This window comes from Conger conger, chromosome 16, assembly GCF_963514075.1.
Source record: "Conger conger chromosome 16, fConCon1.1, whole genome shotgun sequence".
Lineage (NCBI taxonomy): Eukaryota > Metazoa > Chordata > Actinopteri > Anguilliformes > Congridae > Conger > Conger conger.
This window is the reverse complement of record NC_083775.1, coordinates 8,415,119-8,427,137: the sequence shown is the minus strand read 5'-3', so window position 1 is coordinate 8,427,137 and position 12,019 is coordinate 8,415,119. Positions and strand designations below refer to the sequence as shown.

Sequence of the window (12,019 nt, the reverse complement as noted above, 5' to 3'; positions counted from 1 at the left end):
GTCTGTGCGCAATCTGTGATTTTCATCTTTCATTCACTCTCAGCAGAAACAGCTCTTTGGTTTGTCTTCATCGGGGAACCATTTCCAGTTCTTAATGAAACCATCTATGGTCCCGTAGGTGGTACATCTGTGAGCTTCCAGATTGAACCATCTTGCCCATCAAAGAACCGTTGAAATAGATAGGGTTCCTCTGAGTCGCTATTACCTGGACCCTGTTGGACCCCTTTCTTCTTGGAGTGCAAGAGCTGAAGTCAAGTCTGCCTATGAAACGTCGCCAATTATATAACTTTTCCCTAAAGAATAATGTATCAAAAGTAAAGTGAAATTATGTATCCATGCTCTATTATGTCCATTATGTATATGTAGCACATTTTTACACTGTTATCCTTACAGACTAATGGGAGATGATGAATGAAAAGAATTTGTATGAATGTACCTTTACTGTTCTTACACTAAGAGGAAAATAAAATGTGTTGTACATAACGGCTGAAGGTCAGTATTTTTTATTGCTGTCAGTTGTCTTCAGAAAGGAAGAAAACACAAATGTTTAATTTAAAAATATATAATTTTTTTGTTTTGTTTCCATGATCACACTTTGGAAGGGAATACATCAACATATTTTCAAATACATTTTATCATTTCACAAATTAAAAATAAGTAGATTAATAAATACATTTAATTGAATAAATGTATGGATAAATAATAGACTTTAAAATACATAGTCATTTTTTGATCCCATCATATGTACGCTCTTTCTCTGACAAAGTAAGGTGCGCAGGGCCATGCTTTGGTGATTAATTTGCTGGTGTCTTCATTGCAGCCGAAATCATGTCCAGTCTTTGAAGATGGCGTTTCACTTCTTTTCTGATGAGTTCCCATGAATGTGCGTCATACTTCTGAAAAATAGAACAGAATAAATAAATGGACCGCTTCACGGCTACTATCATAGGTTTGTGGATACTATGTTTAACTACATTTGAGGGTATATATACCCCAATAAGCATGTGGAAATATACATGTAAACATTACTTTAACTGTTGTTTGTTCTGCGTGTTTTGCATTTGTTTATTAAATCCAATCGTTGTATCTATGCTTTCTGTCCTTTTTGTAAAGCGGTTCAGGTGCAATGAATAAGAAGTTGTTTAAAACCTTGTTGTTGTTATTAGATTAATATTATGGCACAGTTTGACATATCCATGAGGATGAATAACTTACCCTCTGCTTTAAGACATTTTTCAACTTTCTGAAGTATCCATCCAGTCTCCTCTCATACTTGCTTGCAGAAGAAACCTGTGAGAGATAAAGGATAAGTTTATTTCCTGTATATTTGGTAAAGTTTTGAACAGGTCACTTCTCTTGTTGTGCTGTAGCTACTTACACATTTCTCAAGTTCGCGAGACTGTCGGTCAAGGAGAGTGAGAAAGTGCTCCACTTTCAGCTTGTTCCATGTCACAGCATCCAAATTCCCATCAAACAGTTCGATGATCTGATCAATGGCCTCGTGCAGGAATTTGACTTTGTCGTCCATCTACATAGGAAGGAAAAGTTGTAGGATAGTGAAGTGGTTGAGTAGAGAGCAGAAAATCAACTGCTCTTAACAGATCGATAGTGGAATAACATACCTCTGCGTTCCGGATGCTCCTGTACAGGGTTTTTGGGAAAGGTACAGGTACCTTATCATCAGTAATATCTCCACCCTGCAAAAAAGTAACTTCAGTATTACTATAAATTGCATCTGACTTAACCCAGAAAACAAGAGGACTTGTTCATGATAACACGATACATGCCAACAAGCAACACGGAACGAATGCGCGATTTCATATCTTGATACCGAAAGGGCTCAACTGCCAATGTAATATCCACCCGTTGCATTTTTTATTTCGTTCTACACAGGCGTCGCGCATGAGCTGTGAAGTTCTATAAGAAATTCCCAAATTCATGTTTTATTTTGCTACAGTAGAAGATATTAGAATGTCTTGTCAACTGACCATGTCACTGAGCAGAGAGAGGGATTCGCCGCCCACCCGCCCGAATCCGCGCTGAATCCAGTCGCAGCCTTCGCAGAAGTCCTGCGCGCTGCAAATAATAAACAGGGATAAGAACTTTCTCCCGTCCATGCTCTAAAGCGTTGACTTTGTTTCTTCAACTCTGAGTTTGTAATGCACTCCATTGTGGCTGTGAGATGTTATATTTATACTAGTTACTTTCGGGTTAGTAGTTAGTAGTTCCATCTACTAAGTAAGGGAATTTTGCTGTTGTGAGCCTGCCGTCTATGGCGTTCCAGGCTCTTGTACTGGCCACAGTTATGTTGTATAAATAATAATAAACATGAAAGTCAAACAAATATGTAGTGACTGAAATCGTGTACCTATTAACGTACATGTGTAAAGTCCGTGAACAACGCGTATAGGACGACTGTTCAGTAAATTGTCTTCCAGGCTATACAGTCGGCTATACAGTCGGCTACGTAGCTACGGCCAGCACAAAGCTCCCGCGTTTGTAGCCTATTTCAACAAGTCTGGAGCAACGTCATGTAAACAGATTTGGCGTAATTTTATCTGAAACAGGCTATTAAGTAACCAACAGTATCAGCACAGATGAAACTAGTGGTAAAGGTTGTGATAATAGCGTCATATTAACTGCTTCAGATGTCTGAGATTTTATTTATTGATAGCATTTTTCATTTACATACCGGTGTATGTCTCGGGATACACCGGTGCATGTTACCGATTCGTGGAGCCTATTATACGGACACGTCCCAAACATTGCTGAAGTAGCTCAATTAGAAAAAGGCTTTATATTGTAACCGTAGGTGGTGGTTGGTATCCTAGCCGGCTACTTTAGGCTGACTGTGCTGTAGCGTGGGTGACGGATAGACTTCACACGATAGCAAGGTATGGGGCAGTTTTGTTCCGAAGTTGCGAGAGGCTATATGAAGACATTTTCCCGATTTCGTGATAACAGAGTAAAATAGCAAAACTTGCCTATACAATGCCCTGATATAAGTACCCCCTCCCTTCATGATTTCCTCTATTATATATTATTTTTGACAGTTAATAGTTTCAGATCTTTAGACAAAATGTGTGAGCAGGTAGGAACTATAGTCACGGGGTGTTCCTGACAGAACCTTATACCGGTGTATGTCTCGGGATGTTCCCGATTCGTGGAGCCTATTATACGGACACGTCAACTGACAGTCTCACTGAGCAGAGAGAGGGATTCGCCACCCACCCGCCTGAATCCGCGCTGAATCCAGTCGCAGCCTTCGCAGAAGTTCTGTGCGCAGCAAATAATAAACTGGTATAAGAACTTTCTCCCGTCCATGCTTTAAAGCGTTGACTTTGTTTCTTCACCTCCGAGCTTGAAATGCTCGCCATTGTAGCTGTGAGATTTTATATTTAAACGGTTTCGAAGTTTGAATTTTCGGGAATTACTTTCGGGAAGCACGGTCCATCTACCAAGGAAAGGAATTTTGCTGTAGTGAACCTTCCGTCAATGGCGTTACAGGCTCTTGTACTGGCTGAAGTTATGTTGTATGAATAATGATGAACATGAAAGTCAGACATATGTAGTGACTGAAATTATGTACCTATTAACGTACATGCGTAAAGTCCGTGAACAACGCGTATAGGACGACTGTTCAGTAAATTGTCTTCCAGGCTATACAGTCGGCTACTTAGCTACGGGTAGCACAAAGCTCCCGCGTTTGTAGCCTATTTCAACAAGTGTTTGTAGTTTCCTCCTCCCGTACGGCAAAGAATCTTGGGGTGACTCTTGATAACTGCCTCACCCTGGCTCCACAAGTATCCTCCACTGCCAGAACCTGCAGGTTCTTTCTGTATAATATACGCCGTATCCGTCATCTCCTGACTGAGAAAGCCACCCAGCTCCTAGTCCCGGCGCTCGTCATTTCCCGCCTGGATTACTGCAACTCCCTCCTAGCCGGTCTCCCAGCGTGTGCCATCAAGCCCCTCCAGCTGGTCCAGAATGCTGCAGCCCGCCTGATCACCAATCAGCCCAGGTCGGCTCATGTCACCCCGCTTCTCATTGGCCTCCACTGGCTTCCCATTGCCGCACGCATCCGTTTCAAGGCCCTAGTGTTGGCATTTCAGGCTGCTAAGGGGACTGCCCCACCTTACATACAATCCCTGATCACTCCCTACTCCCCAGCTAGACCACTCCGGTCTGCCAGCTCTGGTCGCCTTACGGTTCCCTCTCTACGTGCACCTGGCGGTCGAGCTGCACGTTCACGCCTGTTTTCCGTTCTGGTTCCTCAGTGGTGGAATGACCTGCCTACCACTGTCAGAACAGCAGAATCCCTCCCCCTATTTCGACGCAGACTCAAAACCCACCTTTTCAAACTCTACCTTAGTCCTCCCTCCTGATTTCCCCTGCCCCTCCTTTCTGATATCCCTATCCTTGTCTAACCCCCCCCCCCCCCCCCCAAAAATAAAAAAATAAATAAAAAAACTTCTGATGACAACTATGTTTAGAAGAGCATTTCCTGTGTATTTTGCTAGTTTCTGGATGTGATGCTCTGACTTATGGTAGAACCTATGCACTTGTAAGTCGCTTTGGATTAAAAGCGTCTGCCAAATGACTAAAATGTAATGTAAATGGTGGTTGGTGTCCTAGCCGGCTACTTTAGGCTGACTGTGCTGTAGCGTGGGTGACGGATAGACTTCACACGATAGCAAGGTATGGGGCAGTTTTGTTCCGAAGTTGCGAGAGGCTATATGAAGGCATTTTCCCGATTTCGTGATAACAGCGTAAAAGAGCAAAACTTGCCTATACAATGCCCTGATATAAGTACCCCCTCCCTTCCTGATTTCCTCTATTATATATTATTTTTGACAGTTAATAGTTTCAGATATTTAGACAAATTGTGTGAACAGGTAGGTACTATAGTCACGGGGTGTTCCTGACGGGACCTTATATAGGTGTGTGTCTCGGGTTGTTACCGACGGAACCTTATATAGGTGTTTGTCTCGGGTTGTTACCGATTCGTGGAGCCTATTATACGGACACGTCCCAAACGTTGAAAAGAGGCGGAAGTTTGTATGTGGTGAAACTTTCTACCTGGCTCAGACTTAGTGCATTCTCCGGTCGGGGTTGTTAAAGAAATCAATCGTTCTTGTAAGTACAATCTTTTAATCATCATGTCAATGAATAAATGTTTAGCTCCTAAAATGCTTAAGTAGCTCAATCGAAAAAAGCCTTCATATTGTAACCTTAGGTGGTGGTTGGTATCCTAGCCGGCTACTTTAGGCTGACTGTGCTGTAGCGTGGGTGACGGATAGACTTCACACGATAGCAAGGTTTGGGGCAGTTTTGTTCCGAAGTTGCGAGAGGCTATATGAAGACATTTTCCCGATTTCGTGATAACAAAGTAAAAGAGCAAAACTTGCCTATACAATGCCCTGATATAAGTACCCCCTCCCTTCATGATTTCCTCTATTATATATTATTTTTGACAGTTAATAGTTTCAGATCTTTAGACAAAATGTGTGAGCAGGTAGGAACTATAGCCACTGGGTTTTCCTGACAGAACCTTATACAGGTGTTTGTCTCGGGATGTTACCGATTCGTGGAGCCTATTATACGGACACGTCCCAAACATTGAAAAGAGGCGGAAGTTTGTATGTGGTGTAACTTTCTACCTGGCTCAAACTTAGTACAATCTCCGGTCGGGGTTGTTAAAGAAATCAATCGTTCTTATAAGTACAATCTTTTAATCATCATATCAATTAATAAATGTTTAGCCCCTACAATGCTGAAGTAGCTCAATTGGAAAAAGCTTGTATATTGTGACCTTAGGTGGTGGTTGGTGTCCTAGCCGGCTACTTTAGGCTGACTGTGCTGTAGCGTGGGTGACGGATAGACTTCACTCGAAAGCAAGGTATGGGGCAGTTTTGTTCCGAAGTTGCTTGTTATGAAAAGTAGGGTCTACCGAAAATCCTCTGTCACAGATTGACGTGAGAGTTGTGTGTTTGAAGGGCGAGTGTGCCTGTAAGGTTGGCCGTAATGCGCATTTTATTATATAGTTTAAAGTCCCGTTATGTCTGGCCTAAAGCAAATCCAGCATCTGACCGGAAGAACCCCATTCCAACAGTCAAACATGATGGTGTGAAGATGCTTTTCATCCCTGTAGGTCTGTGCGCAATCTGTGATTTTCATCTTTCATTCACTCTCAGCAGAAACAGCTCTTTGGTTTGTCTTCATCGGGGAACCATTTCCAGTTCTTAATGAAACCATCTATGGTCCCGTAGGTGGTACAGCTGTGAGCTTCCAGATTGAACCATCTTGCCCATCAAAGAACCGTTGAAATAGAAAGGGTTCCTCTGAGTCGCTATTACCTGGACCCTATTGGACCCCTTTCTTCTTGGAGTGCAAGAGCTGAAGTCAAGTCTGCCTATGAAACGTCGCCAATTATATAACTTTTCCCTAAAGAATAATGTATCAAAAGTAAAGTGAAATTATGTATCCATGCTCTATTATGTCCATTATGTATATGTAGCACATTTTTACACTGTTAACCCCTTACAGACTAATGGGAGATGATGAATGAAAAGAATTTGTATGAATGTACCTTTACTGTTCTTACACTAAGAGGAAAATAAAATGTGTTATACATAACGGCTGAAGGTCAGTATTTTTTATTGCTGTCAGTTGTCTTCAGAAAGGAAGAAAACACAAATGTTTAATGACGTAATGCGCATTTTATTATATAGTTTAAAGTCCCGTTATGTCTGGCCTAAAGCAAATCCAGCATCTGACCGGAAGAACCCCATTCCAACAGTCAAACATGATGGTGTGAAGATGCTTTTCATCCCTGTAGGTCTGTGCGCAATCTGTGATTTTCATCTTTCATTCACTCTCAGCAGAAACAGCTCTTTGGTTTGTCTTCATCGGGGAACCATTTCCAGTTCTTAATGAAACCATCTATGGTCCCGTAGGTGGTACAGCTGTGAGCTTCCAGATTGAACCATCTTGCCCATCAAAGAACCGTTGAAATAGAAAGGGTTCTTCTGAGTCGCTATTACCTGGACCCTATTGGACCCCTTTCTTCTTGGAGTGCAAGAGCTGAAGTCAAGTCTGCCTATGAAACGTCGCCAATTATATAACTTTTCCCTAAAGAATAATGTATCAAAAGTAAAGTGAAATTATGTATCCATGCTCTATTATGTCCATTATGTATATGTAGCACATTTTTACACTGTTATCCCCTTACAGACTAATGGGAGATGATGAATGAAAAGAATTTGTATGAATGTACCTTTACTGTTCTTACACTAAGAGGAAAATAAAATGTGTTGTACATAACGGCTGAAGGTCAGTATTTTTTATTGCTGTCAGTTGTCTTCAGAAAGGAAGAAAACACAAATGTTTAATTTAAAAATATATAATTTTTTTGTTTTGTTTCCATGATCACACTTTGGAAGGGAATACATCAACATATTTTCAAATACATTTTATCATTTCACAAATTAAAAATAAGTAGATTAATAAATACATTTAATTGAATAAATGTATGGATAAATAATAGACTTTAAAATACATAGTAATTTTTTGATCCCATCATATGTACGCTCTTTCTCTGACAAAGTAAGGTGCGCAGGGCCATGCTTTGGTGATTAATTTGCTGGTGTCTTCATTGCAGCCGAAATCATGTCCAGTCTTTGAAGATGGCGTTTCACTTCTTTTCTGATGAGTTCCCATGAATGTGCGTCATACTTCTGAAAAATAGAACAGAATAAATAAATGGACCGCTTCACGGCTACTATCATAGGTTTGTGGATACTATGTTTAACTACATTTGAGGGTATATATACCCCAATAAGCATGTGGAAATATACATGTAAACATTACTTTAACTGTTGTTTGTTCTGCGTGTTTTGCATTTGTTTATTAAATCCAATATCTATTCGTTGTATCTATGCTTTCTGTCCTTTTTGTAAAGCGGTTCGGGTGCAATGAATAAGAAGTTGTTTCAAACCTTCTTGTTGTTGTTGTTGTTATTAGATTAATATTATGGCACAGTTTGACATATCCATGAGGATGAATAACTTACCCTCTGCTTTAAGACATTTTTCAACTTTCTGAAGTATCCATCCAGTCTCCTCTCATACTTGCTTGCAGAAGAAACCTGTGAGAGATAAAGGATAAGTTTATTTCCTGTATATTTGGTAAAGTTTTGAACAGGTCACTTCTCTTGTGCTGTAGCTACTTACACATTTCTCAAGTTCGCGAGACTGTCGGTGAAGGAGAGTGAGAAAGTGCTCCACTTTCTCCATGTTCCACGTCACAGCATCCAAATTCCCATGGAACAGTTCGATGATCTGATCAATGGCCTCGTGCAGGGATTTGACTTTGTCGTCCATCTACATAGGAAGGAAAAGTTGTAGGATAGTGAAGTAGTTGAGTAGAGAGCAGAAAATCAACTGCTCTTAACAGATCGATAGTGGAATAACATACCTCTGCGTTCCGGATGCTCCTGTACAGGGTTTTTGGGAAAGGTACAGGTACCTTATCATCAGTAATATCTCCACCCTGCAAAAAAGTAACTTCAGTATTACTATAAATTGCATTTGACTTAACCCAGAAAACAAGAGGACTTGTTCATGATAACACGATACATGCCAACAAGCAACACGGAACGAATGCGCGATTTCATATCTTGATACTGAAAGGGCTCAACTGCCAATGTAATATCCACCCGTTGTATTTTTTATTTCGTTCTGCACAGGCGTCGCGCATTAGCTGTGAAGTTCTATAAGAAATTCCCAAATTCATGTTCTATTTTGCTACAGTAGAAGATATTAGAATGTCTTGTCAACTGACCATGTCACTGAGCAGAGAGAGGGATTCGCCGCCCACCAGCCTGAATCCGCGCTGAATCCAGTCGCAGCCTTCGCAGATGTCCTGCGCGCTGCAAATAATAAACAGGGATAAGAACTTTCTCCCGTCCATGCTTTAAAGCGTTGACTTTGTTTCTTCAACTCTGAGTTTGTAATGCACTCCATTGTGGCTGTGAGATGTTATATTTATACTAGTTACTTTCGGGTTAGTAGTTAGTAGTTCCATCTACTAAGTAAGGGAATTTTGCTGTTGTGAGCCTGCCGTCTATGGCGTTCCAGGCTCTTGTACTGGCCACAGTTATGTTGTATAAATAATAATAAACATGAATGTCAAACAAATATGTAGTGACTGAAATTGTGTACCTATTAACGTACAAGTGTGAAGTCCGTGAACAACGCGTATAGGACGACTGTTCAGTAAATTGTCTTCCAGGCTATACAGTCGGCTATACAGTCGGCTACGTAGCTACGACCAGCACAAAGCTCCCGCGTTTGTAGCCTATTTCAACAAGTCTGGAGCAACGTCATGTAAACAGATTTGGCGTAATTTTATCTTAAACAGGCTATTAAGTAACCAACCGTATCAGCACAGATGAAGCTAGTGGTCAAAGTTGTGATAATAGCGTCATATGAACTGCTTCAGATGTCTGAGATTTTATTAATTGACAGCATTTTTCATTTACGTACCGGTGTATGTCTCGGGATACACCGGTGCATGTTACCGATTCGTGGAGCCTATTATACGGACACGTCCCAAACATTGAAAAGAGGCGGAAGTTTGTATGTGGTGAAACTTTCTACCTGGCTCAGACTTAGTGCATTCTCCGGTCGGGGTTGTTAAAGAAATCAATCGTTCTTGTAAGTACAATCTTTTAATCATAATGTCAATGAATAAATGTTTAGCTCCTAAAATGCTTAAGTAGCTCAATCGAAAAAAGCCTTCATATTGTAACCTTAGGTGGTGGTTGGTATCCTAGCCGGCTACTTTAGGCTGACTGTGCTGTAGCGTGGGTGACGGATAGACTTCACCCGATAGCAAGGTATGGGGCAGTTTTGTTCCGAAGTTATTAGAGGCTAGATATGAAGGCATTCCCCCGATTTCGTGATTACACAGTAAACAAGCAATGCTTGCCTATACAATGCCGTGATATAAGTACCCCCTCCCTTCCTTATTTCTTATATCATATTATATTTGTGACAGTTAATAGTTTCAGATCTTTTGACAAATTGTGTGGGCAGGTAGGAACTATCGTCACGGGGTGTTCCTGACGGAACCTTATACACGTGTTTGTCTCGGGATGTTACCGATTCGTGGAGCCTATTATACGGACACGTCAACTGACAGTCTCACTGAGCAGAGAGAGGGATTCGCCGCCCACCCGCCTGAATCCGCGCGGAATCCAGTCGCAGCCTTCGCAGAAGTTCTGTGCGCAGCAAATAATAAACTGGTATAAGAACTTTCTCCCGTCCATGCTTTAAAGCGTTGACTTTGTTTCTTCAACTCCGAGCTTGAAATGCTCGCCATTGTAGCTGTTTGATGTTATATTTAAACGGTTTCGAAGTTAGAATTTTCGGGAATTACTTTCGGGAAGCACGGTCCATCTACCAAGGAAAGGAATTTTGCTGTAGTGAACCTTCCGTCAATGGCGTTACAGGCTCTTGTACTGGCTAAAGTTATGTTGTATGAATAATGATAAACATGAAAGTCAGACAAAAGTAGTGACTGAAATTATGTACCTATTAACGTACATGCGTAAATTCCGTGAACAACGCGTATAGGACGACTGTTCAGTAAATTGTCTTCCAGGCTATACAGTCGGCTACTTAGCTACGGGTAGCACAAAGCTCCCGCGTTTGTAGCCTATTTCAACAAATCTGAAGCAACGTCATGTAAACAGACTTGGCGTAATTTTATCTTAAACAGGCTATTAAGTAACCAACCGTATCAGCACCGATGAAGCTAGTGGTAAAAGTTGTGATAATAGCGTCATATTAACTGCTTCAGATGTCTGAGATTTTATTTATTTTCATTTACATACCGGTGTATGTCTCGGGATACACCGGTGCATGTTACCGATTCGTGGAGCCTATTATACGGACACGTCCCAAACATTGAAAAGAGGCGGAAGTTTGTATGTGGTGAAACTTTCTACCTGGCTCAAACTTAGTGCATTCTCCGGTCGGGGTTGTTAAAGAAATCAATCGTTCTTGTAAGTACAATCTTTTAATCACCATATCAATTAATAAATGTTTAGCCCCTAAAATGCTGAAGTAGCTCAATTGGAAAAAGCCTTCATATTGTAACCTTAGGTGGTGGTTGGTGTCCTAGCCGGCTACTTTAGGCTGACTGTGCTGTTGCGTGGGTGACGGATAGACTTCACCCGATAGCAAGGTATGGGGCAGTTTTGTTCCGAAGTTATTAGAGGCTAGATATGAAGGCATTCCCCCGATTTCGTGATTACACAGTAAACAAGCAATGCTTGCCTATACAATGCCGTGATATATGTTCCCCCTCCCTTCCTTATTTCTTATATCATATTATATTTGTGACAGTTAATAGTTTCAGATCTTTTGACAAATTGTGTGAGCAGGTAGGAACTATCGTCACGGGGTGTTCCTGACGGAACCTTATACACGTGTTTGTCTCGGGATGTTACCGATTCGTGGAGCCTATTATACGGACACGTCAACTGACAGTCTCACTGAGCAGAGAGAGAGATTCGCCGCCCACCCGCCTGAATCCGCGCTGAATCCAGTCGCAGCCTTCGCAGAAGTTCTGTGCGCAGCAAATAATAAACTGGTATAAGAACTTTCTCCCGTCCATGCTTTAAAGCGTTGACTTTGTTTCTTCAACTCCGAGCTTGAAATGCTAGCCATTGTAGCTGTGAGATGTTATATTTAAACGGTTTCGAAGTTTGAATTTCGGGAATTACTTTCGGGAAGCACGGTCCATCTACCAAGGAAAGGAATTTTGCTGTAGTGAACCTTCCGTCAATGGCGTTACAGGCTCTTGTACTGGCTAAAGTTATGTTGTGTGAATAATGATGATAAACATGAAAGTCAGACATATGTAGTGACTGAAATTATGTACCTATTAACGTACATGCGTAAAGTCCGTGAACAACGCGTATAGGACGACTGTTCAGTAAATTGTCTTCCAG

The 12,019-nt window shown here is 41.3% G+C and overlaps 2 protein-coding genes and 1 long non-coding RNA gene across 3 annotated transcripts; 1 reads left to right on the top strand and 2 right to left on the bottom strand.

Annotated features, from left to right (window-relative positions):
* Window positions 1–784: 784 nt before the first annotated feature.
* On the bottom strand, window positions 785–2,117 carry LOC133115212 (interferon a3-like). The gene is made up of 5 exons (XM_061225007.1): window positions 1,989–2,117; window positions 1,623–1,697; window positions 1,379–1,528; window positions 1,216–1,290; window positions 785–896 (listed from the first exon to the last, which is right to left on the bottom strand). The coding sequence occupies exons 1-5, from the start codon at window positions 2,115–2,117 to the stop codon at window positions 795–797; spliced, it is 531 nt and encodes a 176-aa protein (XP_061080991.1). The 3' UTR covers window positions 785–794.
* Window positions 2,118–5,083: 2,966 nt separating this feature from the next.
* Window positions 5,084–6,512, top strand: LOC133113978 (uncharacterized). The gene is made up of 3 exons (XR_009705525.1): window positions 5,084–5,136; window positions 5,818–5,899; window positions 6,270–6,512. It is a non-coding gene; the product is annotated as an uncharacterized LOC133113978 (long non-coding RNA).
* A 1,089-nt stretch (window positions 6,513–7,601) lies between these two features.
* On the bottom strand, window positions 7,602–11,682 carry LOC133115285 (interferon a3-like). Its single transcript, XM_061225130.1, has 5 exons — window positions 11,554–11,682; window positions 8,476–8,550; window positions 8,232–8,381; window positions 8,072–8,146; window positions 7,602–7,736 (listed from the first exon to the last, which is right to left on the bottom strand). The coding sequence occupies exons 1-5, from the start codon at window positions 11,680–11,682 to the stop codon at window positions 7,635–7,637; spliced, it is 531 nt and encodes a 176-aa protein (XP_061081114.1). The 3' UTR covers window positions 7,602–7,634.
* Between the last annotated feature and the right edge of the window lie 337 nt (window positions 11,683–12,019).